Source organism: Zootoca vivipara, chromosome 1 (genome assembly GCF_963506605.1).
Source record: "Zootoca vivipara chromosome 1, rZooViv1.1, whole genome shotgun sequence".
Lineage (NCBI taxonomy): Eukaryota > Metazoa > Chordata > Lepidosauria > Squamata > Lacertidae > Zootoca > Zootoca vivipara.
Window position 1 is genome coordinate 92,805,317 of NC_083276.1, and position 20,487 is coordinate 92,825,803.

General features: G+C 37.1%; 1 protein-coding gene across 4 annotated transcripts in view; it reads right to left on the reverse strand.

Annotated features, from left to right (window-relative positions):
* Positions 1–1,851: 1,851 nt before the first annotated feature.
* The window catches only part of ZNF148 (zinc finger protein 148), a 33,654-nt gene continuing 15,018 nt past the window's right edge, over positions 1,852–20,487 (reverse strand). For 2 of the 4 annotated variants that reach the window (XM_035129501.2, XM_035129485.2), the window contains 5 exons: positions 19,084–19,212; positions 15,479–15,602; positions 14,804–14,887; positions 9,974–10,092; positions 1,852–9,142 (listed from right to left, as the gene is read on the reverse strand). In XM_035129501.2, the coding sequence (XP_034985392.1) occupies positions 7,538–9,142; positions 9,974–10,092; positions 14,804–14,887; positions 15,479–15,602; positions 19,084–19,212 (2,061 nt within the window). In that variant the 3' untranslated portion in view covers positions 1,852–7,537. The remainder of the gene's footprint in view (positions 9,143–9,973; positions 10,093–14,803; positions 14,888–15,478; positions 15,603–19,083; positions 19,213–20,487) is intronic. The other 2 variants (XM_035129493.2, XM_035129511.2) reach the window with 2 other exon arrangements.

Below are 20,487 nucleotides of genomic sequence, written 5' to 3' on the forward strand. Positions count from 1 at the left end.
CATTTCTTTTGAGTGATGAGAATACTTTTGTAACACAGGGAGTGGCCCTGGCTGCCTAGAAGTTGACTGCCATTCATTTCCACTCATTTCTACATGTATAGCTTGCTGAAATGACAAGATTTAGTAAAGAAGTAAAAATGTATACAATATTGGTGGTGTGATACATAAGACTATCCCAATCCATTCTGCCAATGCAAGTCCATTAGAGATGAAAATTTTGTAGTTTGTCCGCCTTCAGTTCTTCCTCCTTATGCAATGTAGAATTTGCCTTTTAAGTAACTGAGGTGTTAGCCATAGACATTTTAATGCAAAATGAATATAACTTATAAAAAATGTAATGTGCATAAACAATTCAAAGCTAGAGATATCCTTTGAATACCCAGAGACTGATCATTGGCTTATATCAAGAATGAAGCTGAATCTTCTGCTACATAAGAAATGTATGCATTTTTCAAATGTTGTGATCATGAAAAATTTCTTGTGAGCCTTAATTCATAATGCAGAGTTCTGTATTTTTATTTTCCAGCAGCCAGAGCACACTGAGATTTCAGCCATTGCTTATACATTTAATAAGGTTTTTTTTAAAATGTCTTTGTGTACATTTTTCAATGGTTACTATAAACTCCAAATAAATTAACCTTAAAGAAAAAAGTCAAAAAGTAGTAAATTTCACTCTGTTTCTTAAACAGATAAATCCCATTATTATTTGGGCAGAACTCCCTTTCCAGTATTGCAAAGGTCTTTGGGTACATGAAATAGCACCCCTGTGCAGTAATGGGCATTGTTGCATGAAAATTATATTGGCTTTTTGTGTTTTTCTGCATCTCCCATACCTGGTATTTGAAACTCTTTCCAATACTAAGATCTTAACTTTGATTCTGTGAGGATGTCTCCCTGATTTGCAAGGCAGTGAATCTTGTTGAGCTCCACCTACACAACTCAGTGCTTGTGCCACTGTAGCTGAAGCATGGTATTGCCTGAAAATACAAATCTGGCTCAAATGCACAGTTACCGTGATCCCAGAACATTCAGATCTATAGAAAAGGGGAACAAAACAATAATGGTCTATGATGTCCTTTTCAGTCCCAAAGGACATAAGTCCCTGAACAATAGAAGGAACCATTCCATCCATTCCTATGACTTTCAGTTCACAAAAGTGGTGAACCAAACTACTGGCCATATTACATGAACTGTGAGATCCAGGACTGAAGATGGCACTTTCTGGTCCAAAATACATAGAGGTATTGGCTGTGAGTACAGAAAGGTACATGCATCTTCCCTAGACAAGAGTGCAAGTATCCACACAGCAATTTCTCAATGTATCTCACACAATCCATTAAATGTTCTGGTGTATGTCCATACACAACTACCACACAAACACATTATCATCACAATATTCCTGATTCCTCAGGAATCCTGCATTACCTAATTTATTTCAAATACAAAATAATTACACAAATTCATACTTTCAAGTTTCATACAAAAGCATCTATATTATACATATTTTTAAATTAATGAAACTGGGAATTTAATTGCTTAAAAAAAAACCAACACTCATAGTAAAATGGACATATCTCTTGTATTTTTTTAAGTAATACTGTATGACCACTGAAGTCTCCTTTTCTGGTATTACAGGGGATTTTATGAACTGAAAGGCAAAGAAGGCATATGGATGCTGGGGGGAAGGGGAAATACTGTATCAGAAAATTAATTCCAGCAGCATTCTTCTATTTTTCGGCCCCTTTCTCGGCCCCTAATATTTTTTAAAAGTTGTGTATAAGTCCTGAATTTTCTACCAAACATCGTAAAATTTCTGAACTCGTTTGCAAATCACACAATGTATCCTTAAAAAAGAGCAGATCATCAGGTTTATTTGAATACCAAGGTCCTTTTCCTGACATTGTTAAAATAAAGATAAAACTTACAGAGACAGAATCCAGTATAATTAGTTTCCAACAATAAAATCTCCTTGAACACTGTTGCAAAATTCCTTCTACTGAAATGCTTTGCTACAATAATAAAAAGCATACATTACATATAAAAAGATACCAGTGTACTAAAAGTGACAGAAGTGAACTAGCAAATCCTTCAAAGCACATATTATATAAATGACTAGCATTCAAAAACATTTCTTCCTATAAAATGTAGGTCATATACATTTATAAATCGGCGATCTTTCCCCACCAAAGCAATGATAGTTTTCAAATAATTATGTTGCTCTGTACAGTCTGAAAGCATTGTTCAAACTTTTTGACTTGGTTTTGTTTTGCTTGAACTCCGGATAAAGCTCATCTCAGCAGCTGTTAAATCCCTATGGCAAAATTATATCAAAATCAACCATGACTCAGTGTTCAACTGCAATGTGAATTATGAACAAGAACCACTTTTTGTATCACGTGAACCTGATTTATACCCAAACTATACTGGGATTTAAGGATTTAAAATTAAATTTCAAACTTACTCAATTGGTGCGGAAACTGGAGGAGCAAATCCTTAATCTTCCTTCAAAAATAAGGACACTAACTCATCTTGCAGAAGCTCATCTGAGCCATTAGTTTCATCATGAATGTGTGTACAGGTGCAGATCTAAGGCCTGCTCTCCCTGAAACTCAGATTGTGCTATGTAAACAATGTTATATACTACAAACCAAAAAAACAGTTGAATTTATTGATTAAAAACAATTAAGAATATCCATTAACTTAATCAAAGCTATTAACTCCCCAAACAGTTTTTGGAACTTTCCTTATGCTACTTGCAAAGTTAGCACTGTTAGGCATTATTGCTTACATACAGTACATCATATGCCTCCCGATATAAAGCAGTACTGTGATCTGTTTATATACAAGGTTCTTTTTTCCTTTTTTTTGAAACAAGCTGTAAAAACATTACATACTTTACAGACAATACAAATTCCCACATTTGTACTCAAGTCTAACAAATGGAATGCATAACATTAATAAAACATCATAAAGGAAGACTGACAGTAAGTCCTTGATTGTCAAGACACATTTATATTTCATATATAAACTCTAACTGTGCAGAATCAAAGATTCAATCATAGGTACATCCTTATTTGTAACTCATATTTACAGAACAATATTGCATAAAAAAATAAAATAAACATTTACACTTTTTTTTCTTTTACCTTTCCATTCACTGGGAAAAAGAAAGCAAGAAACTACTTTGAGAAAGGTTTGCTTGCTTCGGTTTGTGTTCGCTACAAGACTGTCTCTCTCTTAAATTATTATTGAAACAATGATTTTATATAAGTATAGCAAAAGCAACTAGAAAATTTCCCTGAAACAAAGTTGTTTGGAAATAATGAAAGTTATTTTTTTAAAAAAAACATAATGGTTTTCATTCATTGCAATACTTTCACAGGACATGTTTTCGTTTTTTGTTTTGCAAAAGGAGTACTTAAATGTCCTACATATACCTAACAAACATGCACTTAACATAAAAGGAAAGCATCTCCAAAAGTCACAAGGCTTCCATTGAGCAGAATTTAAGAAAACATAAAAATAGTTTGTTTTATTATTAATAATAACTGGAAAACGTACATTTGAATTTTTACCAACCAAAATACCCAGATCACTAACACGTTTCTGCCTTCTAAAGCTTTGAACTATATTCTAATAGCTACTCCCCTGCAACTTGCGAAAGAGTTCAATGTCAACCCAACAAAATTTTAGGTTGCAATTTTACAAATACAAAGCAAGTTAATACTGAGATACTCAAACAGGCTGATCCTGGATCCATTTTAGATCCTTTTCAAATATTTACGAAATATGATACACACATCATAAAAAATTAATCTAAAGAAACATGGAATATGCTGTATGTATCCAAGTGGAAATTTTTCAGGAAACAAGCCAGAAACTTGGAAATGAAATCAAACAGCTATACTAAAAATTCAGTAATTCACTAGTGACTTGAAAACCCATCTTTAAAATCACAAAATAAATAAGCAACAAAAGCAGGCATATGACATTACAATGCATTTCATTCATTTCGACAACTGTGGTTTAGTTCGCAGTATTTGTACATAGGTTCTGCAATATGCTTGATTAAAGTTATAGTCATACTTTCATAAGACCTTGACTACACGACTTTACGCCACTGAAGAAACAAGGAGAAATTGTGTAGGGATTAGCATCCTCATTAATAATAAAACGTTCAAGCTTTCACTGTACTTTCTCTGAACTGCTCCTTCTCTCAAAAACCTTGGCCACCTACAATACCTGGGAGTCTGTAATAATTCTCTTAAATTAATTTCAAAAAAGGCATGAAGAGGTGGTCCATATAAATGAAAAACAAATCCTTCTGAATTTTTCTTCAGAAATAGAGTACACTGCAGTACATGATGTGGTTTCTCTTCTAATAAATGGATATATCATCTTTGATCAATTGTTTACTCTGAATAACTAAGACGAAGAGAAGGAAAAGGAGCTACTTCAGCTTTCAGCTCAAAAGTCAGTTCCTTCATTAACTTGCTTTATATTCAAAGTTAAAGGAACAGGAAATTAGTGTTAAAAGGGACACTCAGGCCCAGCAGTCACCCAAAATATAAGCCATTAAAAATAGAGAAAATTAAGCAGCATGTTTGCATTGAAGTCTAGTTTCAAAGAGTTTAAGTTAACTGAATCCAAACATAACATTGAGCTTAACAGGACTGTAGAACCATAGCAGAGATTTCCTAAATACACTTTAAAAAGCATTATTAAGAAAGTATTTCTATTAACACTGTCTCCTAGCATGTATAAAATAGGTTTGTATTATAACTGACAAGGCTTAAGATATATCTGTGTCATTTCTTCTTCTTCTAAAAAGCAACTTAGGAACAGGTTTTTACATGATTCCAATGGGCACCCTCAAGAGCCACAGGTGGAGGTTCTGCTCATTATATTCCATCGCTTGCCAATGCTTCTCCTCAGCTACAGCCTCTCGTGTTCCCAGTAAGTCCCTCTAAAAATGTTGGAATGCTATAAAACAGCACTCCCTCAATGCAGTGCAAAGGCAGCCATCAGAAGGGTAAATATGGAAATGCTTGGCCATGCACACACTTTGGAACCTAGCCATAGTTCCTTCCATTCCTCTCTGCTCACTTTTTTCATAATGGACACTTTCAGAGAAGCATCTCCTTGTCTTCTCACTGTAGGGATTATATTCAACTTGTACCCCTCCACTCACAGATGGTTCTTTGATGAAGTTGGTGCTCCAATGAATGAAGAAGGGGAAGGCCATTTCATTTATTTCACCTGAGTCCCTTCTGGCCCCCACCAATCTCCTCCAGAGGGCTGGGGTCCCTTTGGAACAGCAAGGGAAGAGGACACAAGGGTTGTGAGAGAAAGGGGAGTTTGCAAAAAAAATGACTTCCTCGCCCTTCCATTCACGGAAAGCTCTCCCAGAACAAAGAAACTTGCATGAGTGGGACACAAGATACAACCCATAGCCTTTACACCCTGGCCTTACTGTCTTGCCATATCTACATACACACACAGACTCTTAGCCATTCCTTCTAGATACTAATTGTGCACAACTCTCACTTGCCAGTCCTGTTTACTTCTCTGAAGCACAACTGAATGTTAATTGTACAAATAGTGGTGCACTCAAACACTGTGCCACGAATGCTTAATTAAATTAAAATATGTTATGTGCTAGCTGTGCTGGTGTGGGGCAGGAGACAAACTAAAAAGACCTAAAAAGTTCCATTATTTAGAAGTTTTCATGTGTGCTTATTTTGACTCAGTACCACGGTTGCATTTACTTACTGTACTATGAAATAAATCCTTGGGCAATTTATGTAGAGTAATGGGATAGAACAAGACCTTCCTGTAAAATTAACCTGTTCGTGACCTATAGGAATAAACAAGGCATTTTGTAGCATATGCGTCTTGGGTTCTCAGTAGTTGCCTATGACTTTCATGTAGATTCTAAAATGGGTCCGAAACACAGGTGAAACAAAGGAGAACTTTGGCAACCAAAATTAGGAGTACCATTTTAATTAAAACAAGGTTTTCTCCGGGAATTGAAATTTTGCTTTCCTTAAATTTTTTGAATGAAGGAGGTATCGTTAGGGCTATCTTTGAGAGGTGGTGAGCAGACCTGAAGCTGTAAAACATGCACCCATCTCCCCTGCCTAAATGTTGAGTATGGTGAGGGGTTTTTTGGGGGGGTCTATCTGCGTTCCTGTTGCTCAGCCTTCAGGTAAAACACTGCCTGCAATATTACCTTAAAGCAGCCCATTAGTGAATACAATATAACGAAAATAAAAGCTTCAATTTTAAAAATTATTATTATCCCGACATTTATGTTAAGTCGAAGCACGGCGTGTTAAAACTGTATACAGAACTAATCATTGCACCACACAGTGTAATTCAAGACAGTCTACTATTAAAACAACTACAGGGGATAGGGATAAAGTTTGCAGTTAATTTATTTGTGAAATGCAGCAAAAGTGATCTTTTGGTCACTGTTCTCAGTCACCAGCTCTAGTTGGTAAAACTGCCAATGAAATTGTTCATTAAGATAACCCTTCTGTTGTTATGTAAGGTGATAATGATGCAGCCACATCAAACCTAAAGGTCTAAAATAGTTTTATTTTTGAGAAAGAAAGAAAAATTGAAAAGAATCTAAGTGCTCTAACGTTAATTATTGCAGATTTGTAGGCTGAAGTACAATTTAAACTCTTAAAACCTGGAGTTCACCATTCATATAAACATTATGGAAATGGGAATGTCATCTACAAAGCATTTTAGTTCAATCCTAACCATCTTGATACCTGTCATTTGGAGATAAAAACATAAAGGTACAAAGAAATATGCAATACTTCAGGAATGAAGTAAATGCATTAATAGTAAGTATTTTCCTTTTAAAGTACTTTTAATTGAATCAGACATTTAAATAGGGGAGTGCATTTAGAAAACATAATTACCTATCTCTAAGTGTTGTAAAAGGAAATTCAAAGAAACCAAGAAGGAATATTATGTGTATTACTTTTTAAGAGAGTTGATAAAACAGATTTCCCCTCAGAATGCACTATAGTTGTCTAGCCATCATCTCCTGACATTAAAACTTTTAAGTTCATATTATCTGTACAGTCTATATTTGTGTTCCCTGCTGAAGTGCAATGGCTTGACGAACTAACCAGGAAAATCCAAAATGAATAATCTCATAATTATCATTCTCCCCAAAATAATCAATGTTACCAAACTAAGAAATTATTACAGGAGAGACATCTTATCTGGGTTTTTTGGTTTCTTTTGTCTTGTATAAAATCTCAACATAGCAAGCTCCTGATCTCCAGCAAGCAAATAACCACCTGCCTTTTCAGTGGACACCCACATATAAGGCAATTCAAAAAGAATGGTGACTAATCACACACACAAAAAGCAGTTGCCAATACTCTGTACCAGCTTACTTTTTTGTTGCAACCCAAGGCCTTAAATTTGTATAGGACTGACTCCATCTTATACAGAAGATGCTCGCTCTTGACAGACCCATGCTAAAGTGCCCGTGTTATTTCTACAGATTTTCTTAGCCAAATGTCTGGCCTGTTGTGGCATCAGGTGAAGAGTTCATCCCAGCTCGAGCATCATTTACATTCACCAAAGGGAATTCTGGGAATTCAGCACTTGTCCCTGGTCCCCGCAGATTCACCTGCCCATTAGCAGTGTTAAACTGAGATGATATTCCAGCTCTTGCTCCATGGTACTGAGCCCTGAACGGTTGCTCAAAGGAACTTATTTGATATGCTTGATGGACAGGCTGTGCTTCTGCCTTCTTCTGAGAAGTAACTTGATCCAGAAAGTCCTGGGTAGAGGATGAGGAAGAATGATTTGGCTCGTCACCTGAAAAGGGAAAAGAGTGCTGGGAATCACCAACGATAAGTCCAAAGTGAGACTTGTCTGGAGTTGTTCTTAATGGAGAGTTCATTCCTGATCGAAAACTGTTGACTGGTATAGATGCATAGACCTGCTTGTCTATAGAAGAGAATGCTGGTTGCCCTGCAAGAGTCTGGTTATCACTCACAAAATTAAGGCTTGGGTTGTTCAAATAGGCATCATTTTGGCTAGTTCTATCCAAAGCTTGCTGAAGAAACTTGGAATATTCCTGTAACATACTGGCTTTATCGGATGAGGAACCTTGAGAGCTTGTTGCAACATTCTCAGTTTGTGTGACTTCTGACACCTCAGAAGAATTGATTGATATACTAGAGGTCACTTCCGTATCAGCCACATTAAAAGCTATTTCATGCTGGCCATTAGCTTTATGGGAATAATGGTCTAAAAGAGTCTGAAGTACCTCATCTGGAATGACATTTTTGTCATGGTTGCCTTTAATCTCCACATTCAGCCCCGATGTATCCAGTATTGAGGCTGTGTTACCTTCGTCTATGACACTGGCCACAGCAGCCTGTGTGACTGAAGGCTGAGAGGCAATGGTGCCTACATTCAAGGCATATTCTCTGCTATTACTATTAGCTGCTTGGAGATACCGCCTCTTCTTTAAAAACTGCATTGCATCATCATAGTTTGTGCTGCTGTGTACAGGTTTACTGGGGCCTTCCTGCAAAGTATCAACTTGGTCAATGTCAGCATTGCCTTCAGAGTCCAACAGGCCTTGTTTATCCACAAGATCAAAGGGATACTTAGAAACCTTGCTGTCTTCGTAAGATGCTAAAGATGAAATTGTCTGACTTTGCTCTAGTGGCTGTTTTAGGCTCCTCTTACTGTTAACTTTTTTGAGCACCAGTTTAGGTGGGTGTATTTCTCCAGAATTTGCTTCTTGTAGGTGCCCTCCACTGACGGAAGAATGTGGTAACTCCACTGCATATTCAGCCACCATATACTCATCCTTGATCTTAGTGCTGCCAGCATACAAAGGCAAAAAATCATTCTTATCTTTCTTATGCTCAGATTTATCTGCCCCGCTTTCTCTTTCTAGCCCAGAAGACTTCAATTTCTCCGTTTTTTGCCTTTTCTTCTTTGGCAAAGAGCTGTCCTTCAAAGGCATAGGGAAGCCTTGATCATCATCAGGAGTCAAAAGGCCAATTTTGGTGGCACTTCTGTTGGGTTTCTTGTCACGGTTTTCATGGCACATACGTTTGTGTTTCAACACCCGGTCAGTCCTTGAGAAGAACTGTGGAAGACATTTTTGGTTAGAGAAAAGCAATGCAGCCTTTTGGCCAATTCACATTTTTTCACATGGTAAAGTCCTTCTAAGTCAGGGTCCTATTCTCTCATGGAGAATGCTCTGGGGCGGCATGGGCAAGGCCAGAGGCAATATCAGAGTTCAGGGGCAAATTTCAGTCAGGCAAAAGCTCAAATATGGCTGATGTGAGGAGATGCTTGGTGAAGTGAGAGTCCTGAGGGAGAACTAGAGAGGCCTGAAGGGGCCATATTGGACCGAGCCTGAGATACCGCAACCCTGTCATAAGTGATTTTGGGAATTAAAAAATGGTCACATGTCACAATGTGAAAACCTTACCATGTCAGAAGATGTGAGAGTCAATATTAATATTCAAACAATTTCAGTTATTGCAAACCCAACCCTTTGTTCTTGATCTATAGGAGCCTACTGCAGTACATAAGGGCCCTTCCTGCCACTTCAAATACCTGCAACTGTGGGAAAGGTAAGACAAAAGGACAGAAACCTAAATGACCCTTTCAATTAGCATTAATTTGTTTCAAGGTCTCTGTCATTAATTATGCATATTTTAGATAACTAAAAACTTAGGTTTCTCAATGGGTATATGTTCCTTTCATACTGGAGAGCCATAATTTTTTCATACATAACTATAAAATCTATTTTTTTAATTGCTTTTAATTAAATCCACAATGAAATGTATGGTATTTAGAAGACAAGCCAAAGTGCACTCTTACCTCAAGGTTTTAAAACTTGGAATCACAATTGTCAGATATTGTAAAAACAGATTCCCTTAAACTCCCTTCTTTCTCTTTCTCAAATTACCTGCAAGCAGTATTCACACTGATAAGGCTTCTCTCCACTGTGAGTTCTCTTGTGCCTTTCCATGTGATATTTCTGTATAAATCTCATGCCACATTCATCACATCGAAATGGTTTCTCACCTAAGAATAAAAATGAAAAGAGGAAGTACCGTTTAAGAAAAAAAGGAGAAGACAGATTCATACCTCTCCCTGCCATGCTATTATTTAGGTTTACTTAACAACAAACTTACAAAGTATTGGTTTGATCAGCTGGATGTAAACAAAATATAGGTTTGACCACACACCAATATTTTTTCATGTGGCTCATCACTCCAAACATCTTAAAAGAATCACACAAATATTGAGTAGAGGTGGAAGAGAATCAAATAAAAAATAAACTAGCCCATCAAAAAAGAATGTCCCAACATTCATAACAATCAGAACTAGAGGAAAACAAATAAAACAATAAATTTCCATTTTCATTCCAGTATTTTATTCATTATTATTTATTGTATTTCTATCTCACCGCTTTCCTAAGGAACTAAAGGTGATGTACATGGTTCTCTCACTCCCCATTTAATCAACCCTGTGAAGTAGGTTAATCTGAGAGGCAGTGAGGGGCCCAAGGTCACACATGAGCTTGGTTCTAGTCTAACACTGTAACAGACTTGCCCCAATAAGTTGCCAGTATGTACTAGTAAACTGAAAAAGACTGCACGTAAAAGCTCCTTATATTGACAAAAAGAGTGTGTTTATGAAGAGAAATAATTTTCTATGCCCTTGTGATTAACTTGTCTCAATTTTTTCAGACCAGCCACAAGCATGTTCACAAGTGCTGCTGTTATTATTTAATACCACATTTTTAAGCATCCTTGTAACAAGATAAAATAACTGAAATTGGAATAGCTAGTTGCTGACTTATAGCAATAAATATCCTGATCCTTAATTTAGTTAGCTGAAGGTGAATAACAGAATCATAGAACGGGAGAGTTGGAAGGGACCACAAGGGTCATGTAGTCAAACCCCATGCGATGCCAGAATCTTTTTGCCCAGTGTGGTCTCGAACCCACGACCCTGAGATTAAGAGTCTTATGCTCTACCGAATGAGCTATCTGCTGGTTCCTTAGCCCTTCCCAGGGATAAAAGTATCATCTGGCTAGTGCACTGACAAATTTATATACAGTATGCCATGGATCTCCCTGAACCTGCTTTCTACTCCTGGGTGAAAAGCAAATACAGTAGGAATCTTATGTACAGGTGAACCAGGTAAAAAGTTCGTACTGAGTAAAGAAATAAAGAATGGTCAAAGAATAAAAGACACAACAGAGGCAAAGCAACTCTAAAAAGATACAGTATATGCCAAAAGACAGACCTCATGTATTACAGTGGTGCCTTGACTTACAAATTTAATCCGTTCTGAAGGCACATTCGTAGGCCGAAAAATTCGTAAGTCGAAAAGCACTATTGGAAACGCGATTTCCCATAGGAATGCATTGGAAACGGAAAAATTTGTAAGTCGAAGCAACCCCATCTAAAAATTCGTAAGTCGAAAAAACCCTATCTAAAACCGCCACGGTTTCCATTTGGATGTTGAGAAATTCGTAAGCGTGCGGCCATTTGCCCCATTCGTAAGTCGAAAAATTCGGTTGTCGAGCCGTTCGTAAGTCAAGGTACCACTGTACTTTGTATTTGATTACTTTCTATTGCATTGCTTCGTATTCAAGGCAGCGATGAACTAGAGAATACTAAGGCTCCTCGCTTTTACAAAGACTAAAAAAAGACTGAAAAGCTAAAAATAGCTAATTAAAATTCAGCCTTCAGAGTTGAATCATTCTGACAAAATATTTATTTATAAAAGCAATGAATTTTTATAAAGACTCAGGCTATTTATTGTTTAATATCATAGATGGTTCCATAATTTTGTTTCAAACACAAGTAGCACTTAATATTTGTTTTCCATGTTAATACATAAAACAATATCATTTTTTATAATTTCCTTTCCCTTTCTTTTATCTGTTTTTCCCTTTACATAAAACTGCTGTATTAGCTCATTGTCTTAGTTTAATCCACTACACACTTATGTTAAGATTCTTTGTATTGAAGCCAATTTGTCTCCTTGACTTAATGACTAAGATGACTTAAATTCAAGCATTTCAGTTCTCTGTTGGAAAGTAAAAAATAATGTTGTATCTTGTCCACCCTAGCCCCTGACTCAGTCTGAAGCAAAACTTCAAGTCTTCGCCCTGTCTTTCTTGTCTCCTATACTGCATATACTTGGAGTCACAACATTATATATTTCATGTAAAGGTAAAGGTAAAGGGACCCCTGACCATTAGGTCCAGTCGTGACCAACTCTGGGGTTGCGCGCTCATCTCGCATTATTGGCCGAGGGAGCCGGCGTATAGCTTCCAGGTCATGTGGCCAGCATGACAAAGCCGCTTCTGGCAAACCAGAGCAACACATGGAAATGCCGTTTACCTTCCCGCTGTAGCGGTTCCTATTTATCTACTTGCATTTTGACGTGCTTTCGAACTGCTAGGTTGGCAGGAGCTGGGACCAAGCAACGGGAGCTCACTCCGTCACAGGGATTCGAACCACCGACCTTCTGATCAGCAAGCCCTAGGCTCAGTGGTTTAACCCACTGCACCACCTGGGTCCCTTATATTTCATGTACTCAAACCTAACTGGCAAGCAGTACCACCCACAGTTATAAAAAGATACACAGATCCAACTTACATATTAAAAAATATATATTTAAAAGCATGAAACATTAAACTGACAATTACTTTAGATGAAGTAGGTGTAGCCAAATGACACATAAGAAACATACCACCAAACTCATAGGCTCAGTTCAGACTAAAAATTAAACCATGGTTTGTTTAGCTTAACTCTGGTTTGTCTGTGCATCCAAACCCAGTCAGCATGGTTTCTTTAAGGTCAAGAAACTAGGATTGGTAATGTTGGTTTTTTGTAATAGCTGAACTCAGTATTTTGGTTTCCAGTGTAACTCCATTCCTGCTGCCTGACTACAGAGTCAAGAGGGAAGAATTGCTCAAAAAAGAAATAGCTCACATAGCTAAGAGACTCTTACCACCACTTTAACAGACCTCTGTTTGAATACAAGCTCCTTTGCTTGCCTACTAACCAAACAAGGTAGCCATCACAGCTCGGCTGCCTAACTGCAACAGCCCTGCAAGGGCGGCAGGCACCATACCCCAACAATCTTAATAAAATGTATGCAGAGCAGATAACCAAGCCAGTCTCCAGTCAATTCACATACATTCAGTGCATGCCTGTGGAACTAAGTATACAGAAGGCATTCTAGAAATATTATCCAATTTTTAAAGTGAAGTATGCAAAATTATTCTCAGGAAATGGTATATAGTGAAATATTTCCCAAAACTGTTTTTTTTGCACAAACTTTTCCATGGCTAAAACTGCATTGCTTCATAAAATTAGTAACATTACTAATAGATGTACCGTAATACCAGTCAAAGTGGCAAGTTTATATTCTATTAATAATTGTGTAGTACTGTATAGTAAAGAAAGGTTTTGTAGATTCTATATTAAAACAGTAATATTACTTCCAATATCTGATTTATTTCATTCCTGCCCATTTTTTTTTTGCCATGTTTCTTAATGTATTATGAGTTGTACTCAAATCAGCCATGTTGTTTGTATATGAATTTCCACTTGTGCAACAGAACCTCTCCTCCCACTCCTTCTCCCGTGCTTTCCCCCATTTATTTTGGGGTTCAATAAGTGCAAAATACACAGGCGTCAATTGTGAAACAGGATTATATATTTTTAAAAAATATATTAATTAGTCACTTTTTCAAAAATGAACTCAAGATGACTTACAAAAATTGAAAACAGATATAAAAACCAAGAGTAAAAACAATCTAAAATTCAATAAAATACATTTCTTTCTCTATGCAGAACATACCCAACAGCACATCATTTATATAACTGAATGCAACAATACTGAAAGGCAGCAGCAGAAAGAAGCCCGGGTGTACAGAAAAACGCATGGCTTGGAAGAAACAGAAGTATAAGCAAAAGTGCAAATCCAAATACTAGTAAGGCTAGTTTGATGATAAGCACAGATACAGTACAAACATTCCAATACAACCGGGGTATTTGTGCAATTTTCTGTCATGTTTTGGTTGCTCAAGGTTTACATGCATACACATAAAGTACTAGACATCAGCACCAGCAGTTTGAACAGATATGAAACCTTTCACCAAGCAACACTCAGCACATTTGCAAGCTCCACTTTTCTGAAATATAGACTGAAAATTGGCATCTAGTCCAAAAAAGACTATATTTCTAAATATTTGCAGAGATAATGAAAGGCCATGCACCAAAATGCCAAAAACCCAGTAAAGCCAAGTCTTTTTACAGAATGTGGTTTTCCAGAAGTAAAATTTTAAAACAAACCAATATAAACGTAACTATTCTGCTTTAACTTTGGGTCTCATTTTTTCTATTTGTCTTTTGCTAAAACGCGTACTCTTGTATAATTTTCTGTATTTTTTTTTACAAAAATAACAGGGTTCAGATACCTATGGGGTTAGGCATTTTGGCCATAATAGTGTTTGAAGTATTCCTATTTACCACTTACCCAATAGAAATATTTATTCTCTCAAGGTTTGCTCAAACCAGCTGTCAGTAACTTATTGGGGGCAAGGGAGGAAAAAGGCAAGGCTAAAGCAGACACCTAAATTCTTTTCTAGAGTTTCTTGAATGCCACGTTAAAACAGAAGCTGCATAATCACTCAATACTTGGCCATGTTTCGGAAACAGTTCTTTAAACACACCAGTAAAAAGAAACTCAAGGCACTATACTCACCAGTATGAATCTTCTCATGTCTCTGTAGCAGGTACTTCTGAATGAAACGCATCTCGCACTGACTGCACTGAAATGGTTTTTCACCTTAAACAATATAATTCCACATCTGTAAGTTAAAAGCTACAAACATTTGTTTCTAACAGATTCTGCTGAGAAATAAAATAGTCAGCTATTGGAATCCAGCATATGAATGAATTCCAAAATATTTTAGTATAAAAAAGTCTGTCTAAACTACCTGGGCTAAAAAGAAAAAGGCTATTAATTCGGTGAGCCTGCTGCTAACAGAGGAGTGCAGCTCATGAGCAAAATCAGGCAGGATGCTGTCATAAGGTACTGTAAAACTCTTTCATCTATTCCAACTAGAGTTCCATCACTGGTAAAATAAGAACCCAGAGACTATGCTATGAACAAGACAAAACTGGAAATTGGGTGACTTACCAACCCATCCTTATACAGAAAGCAAAGCAACACAGTAAATCTCAAATTAACAGAAATGACACTAATTCTTTTCTGGTATTTTTTGACACTTTGGTGCATGGAATACCTAAGCTTAGATGCCACATTTCCTGCACTTTAGAATATAAAGTTTGCATCATTTTTTTCATAATTCAGTGTATTATTAAAGATCCAACCATTTTTAGATAATATAAAATACAACTTAAATTCAAGCAGTACCTGTATGAATGAAGACATGCCTTTGTAAATGGTAGTTGGTTCTAAAGGCAGCATGACAATGCTCACAAATGTGAGATTTGGTAGTTTTCAGACCAAGTGATCCATCCTCATTTATTGTAAGGATCTATTTTTAAAAGGGCAAAATTCAGTCTCACGTTAATTTCTCAATAATGTTACAAGATTCATATGAATACGTAATGGAGGAATTCAAGTGCTTTTAGGCAAAACCACAATGCTAAATAGGAAGACTGTAGACATAAATATCAACTATCTTTTAGTTGACCTAATTGAACCTTAGCTTTACAAGATTTGTGATATATATAAACACATAATACATCCAAAGAAGAGCTAGAAAATTTATTCTCAAAAAAGCAAGTCAGAATATTTTTGATCATGTTTGGTTGTCACTCAAAATACGGTTAACTGTGACATGAGCAAGCCTATCTTCCCAGGTTTGCCTGTGTCCCCATCCTTCTCTAACATGGCAGACAGGAGGGGTACAGAAACTTTGCATTCAATCACCCACTCCCACCACAAGGAGGGAGTAATACCCCTCCCCACCATCTCACTATATATAAGCATCTGGTGACTTCTGTTTCAGTGTATCTGAAGAAGTGTGCATGAACACGAAAGCTCATACCAAGGACAAACTTAGTTGGTCTCTAAGGTGCTGCTGGGAGGAATTTTTTTATTTTATTTTTACTCTTAGTTAACTGCACCTTCCTGTGTCATCAGACCACAAATTGTGGTTTCACACTAAATATGGCAGATTTCAGAACTAGATGATTTCAAACCATGGATTATGAAGTTGGCTTGTCCCAAAACTAACCATTGTTTCAGTTACTGGTATGTTAAAACCACATACTGTATTCCAATTCAGACAACATAGGAAGCTGCAGTTAACAAACAGCTGAAGTAGACATTTTTACACTTAGCAGGAGGAGAGGGGAAGGGAGGGAGCATGCAAGCCTGGGAGTGGATGACATTCATTCCCGTCAAGCTAAACCCTTGGTGTACAAACAGGACCACTATCTCCTCAAATGGTAGCACTATAAATCAGTCTTTAATCTACTCAGTTGGGCAAGAACAGAAAGCTATAAAATCTAGAGGCACTCATGTTATATCCATTTATTTCTCAAGACATGGAGTACATCCAGCAATTGCGATTATTTTTTTGTACAAGCATACTGGTGACAGGATTTGAAGTTTGGTACTTTTACTTACATGTGTTAGTGAAATGATAATTGTGTACTTTATCTTTTCCATCTCAACAGAAGGTTAAGGATAACCTTAACATTTTTCAGTCTTAATAACCCATTACAACAGCCCAATTTGCATGTCATGCTAAGTCAAAAGAAAATCTTGCATCACTCTTCCCTGATCATTTTTTTAGTGCATCACACTGAGCTAAACTATACTGTAGTTTAGCTTAGTGTGCAGTCCAAATCCAGGGGTGTGGCTTAGGTCTCTGCAGACTAACTATGAGCTGTAGCCAAGGCTTGTTCTATAGGTTATAGTTCAGTATTTGTCTGGGAGAAGTAAACCATGAGCCCGGCTTTAGACAACATGCTAAGGCTACCTATGGCTTAGGTCTGGGTGACACAGCAGCAAAATGATCAGGGAGAAGCAAAGCAGTTGCAATATCCTTGCACATTTGTGCTAAGCTAAACCCTGTGACATGAACAAAGCCAACGCATGACACTGTTAAAGCATGTTTCAGTAGTATGTTGTGACTTTTCATAAATTTGTTCTGTACAAATATGCACCTCAAATTCTAAAGATAAATAATTCATAGCTACTTTAAATGCACCCATGGGCTTTTTTACCCACCCCACGGCTTTTGTTCCCTCCATTTTAACAGCACAGAGAACTGCTGTTCAGGAAACACAAGCCAAAAGCCCCTTTAGGTACATTAAATTGGTGCAGTTCTTCAGAGTTTCTTCTAAGTGAGTGTAACCCTTTTAAAGGTGTCCCTGCAAATGATTTTTTTGCATGGAAGAAAGCCCATCTTTCTTCAGGTATTCCTAATCAATAAGATTCAGGAACAGCTCATCAGAAAACACTTGTTTTGATAGATCCTGTTGGTTCTAGGATATTTGGGTGCCTTACACAATTGGCATTCACCATCATACACCTTGCAGGGGGGAAAACAAAGTTGCTAAATGTGTTGTAGTGGGTTGGTTTGACTTTCTTTGCATAGAAAAGAAAATACACCATTAATTATACTTGCTTTCAAAAGAAATATTGCCTTTCTTGATATACAGCTATGAACTTGACTTATACCTAGTACTGCACATGCAAATACTTAAGATTGGGTCCTTCTAATACTTCATTTTCTCAGGTGAGTGTATATAATGTTCATGCTCTAGGCAGTTATAGCCTTCAAAGTCAATACTAGAAAATGACCCTCCAGTACCCAACCTGCTCTCAATCTCTCTGGTCAATTTGTGATCTCTTACTATACAATATTAGGGACGCAGGTGATGCTGTGGTCTAAACCACAGAGCCTAGGGCTTGCCAATCTGAAGGTCGGCAGTTCGAATCCCCGCGATGGGGTGAGCTCCCGTTGCTCGGTCCCAGCTTCTGCCAACCTAGCAGTTCAAAAGCACGTCAAAGTGCAAGTAGATATATAGGTACCGCTCCAAGTGGGAAGGTAAACGGCATTTCCGTGCGCTGCTCTGGTTCGCCAGAAGCAACTTTGTCATGCTAGCCACATGACCTGGAAGCTGTATGCCGGCTCCCTTGGCCAATAATGCGAGATGAGCGCTGCAACCCCAGAGTCGCTCACGACTAGATCTAATGGTCAGGGGTCCTTTACCTTTACTATACAATATTAGGAAGATTTGAAGGACAACCTCTACAATGAAATAAAGGGAAAAAGGGGTTCTCAAACTATGACTGAGACAAGTACATGAAAATAGCTTCCAATCAGTGCTTCCAATTAGTTTTCACTAAACTTCAGGAATTGCAAATGAAAACAAGAATAATACTACAGTGGGCAAGTACTCCATTTGAATTTGCAAGTGTCAATTGTACTGCAGGAAGCTGAATAAAAATCTATTCAAATGCTTCATATTTTATGCTTCAAAGTGCATGCATAGCATTTTGGCTGCACTTCCTGAGAGGAAATTCAAGATGTGCAACTCTGAAAACTGAATTTTAGATTAAAATGGCTCATTTCAAATTAGAAGCCAGTGAATGGAAGGCATTCATTTAATTTCAGGTGCATGCAGTAATCAATTTCAACACTTGTGCACCTGTCTGATTAAAAACAAAGTTGTTAGAAAAACACTATGATATTTAAATAAGCCCAATATTATTATTAAGCTAAACAGTCTCCGTAATTGATAAGTGGTCCTTAAAAACCACACACTCATCAAAAGATAATATTTAGAGAAGGAGATGCCTGGGAAACAGATGTTAAAGTATGTCAAATATTCATGCTGTGAAAAGAATTTCAAAGAAACAAGCTATGAATATATTTTGGCTTGGCTTTGAGATTAAAGTTAGGTGGCTGAATCTATGGTTTCCAAATACTATCATTTCCAATTGCAAGTTCAAGAAAAATCACCAGTTGCCTTCAAGGTTCAAATTAAATGTCTTACCTTTGCTGGTGACCGCTGTTTCCTTTTCTTCTTCTTTTGCATATCTAAACCCTCTCGTATTAGCTTTTTGTCCCTTTTCTGCTGCTCTGCTACATCAGTAAATGTAATTTCTTGTTTCACGCTGATCTGCTAGGATACGAAGTACCAGCATCAGATAATATTAATTACATATGACACAGATAATTACATATAAGACACATTTTAACAAATTCTTTCAAAAATAGCAATACATATGGAGTTACTTTATCTGTACATACTGTTTTGGTGAAGAGGGGGGGGGATACTATTTTAAAAAGTCCTATTTGTGGCGAGTATTCCAATATGGTACTCCTTTCATACCTTCAAGCACAGAAGCTTGGACTACATGCCACATATAATTTAACATTTAACAAAGAAATTTCATCTTACAAAAACACTTTATAATTTAAGATTTGGTTATGTTGGCATTTGAACCACAGTTTCACTGTTATAAGCCAAACCCTCCTTTTTGCCAAAGAGCCTGTGAATCAAACATTCATTTCTGCCAGTAGAACAGAAAGCTACCATGATAATATCAAACCTATTTGAAGGGGCCATCCTTCAAAGGGGCATGTGGATGAGGAATCAGGAGCCTTTCCCTACCCCAAAGCTTACTTCCCTGCTTCCCCTCAGTTTTCTTTTCTCTCAGGCAAGATCACCGGCTCAGCTAGAAACAAAAGCTCTCAGAGCAGGAAAGTGTGCCACAAGGATCCTGCATATGCTGTGAAGGTCAGACACCCACCTAACCCCCTTGTTTTTTGTTACTAGAGCTGTTCCATGTTCAAACACACACAGCTTCTGTCACCTCAGTTTTCTCCCCTAAGGTTGCGAACTGTACTTTCAGCAACAATATTTTGTTATAGAATCAGACCAAGCATTTTCAAGTCCTTGTATCCTGTGCAGGAAGAATGCAGACACTTAAAAGTCAAATGAGCACCGTCTATGTAAGATATATATTTAAAAAGTGTATAAAATGTGTATTAAAACATGAGAACATGTTCCTAAATAAACAATGGTTGGTTCACAGCATCAAAGATTCCCAAGATTTCTAGAAAGGTTAAGATTGTTATCCAAAAGCAGTCCTTCTTTGCGCATAACTCCCCCCCCCCCAATGCTGATTGAAAATACATCTATTATGACTATACTGTTTTTTACAGAGGAAGAAATAAGGTAACCAGGGGCTGATAATTTAGCCATGGGCTCTATTCCTAGTCCATACTTTAAGTCAGTATCTTATTACCTCCTTAACTGTGCAAACCGCACCAGAGATAAAACAAGCCATGGTATTTATAGATTTTTTTTGTTGTTAAAAAAAACTCCAATTGTTTTTTCTGAGTAATCAACTACTTTTATTTTAGTTTTCATTTGGTTGTTCCTGCCATACTT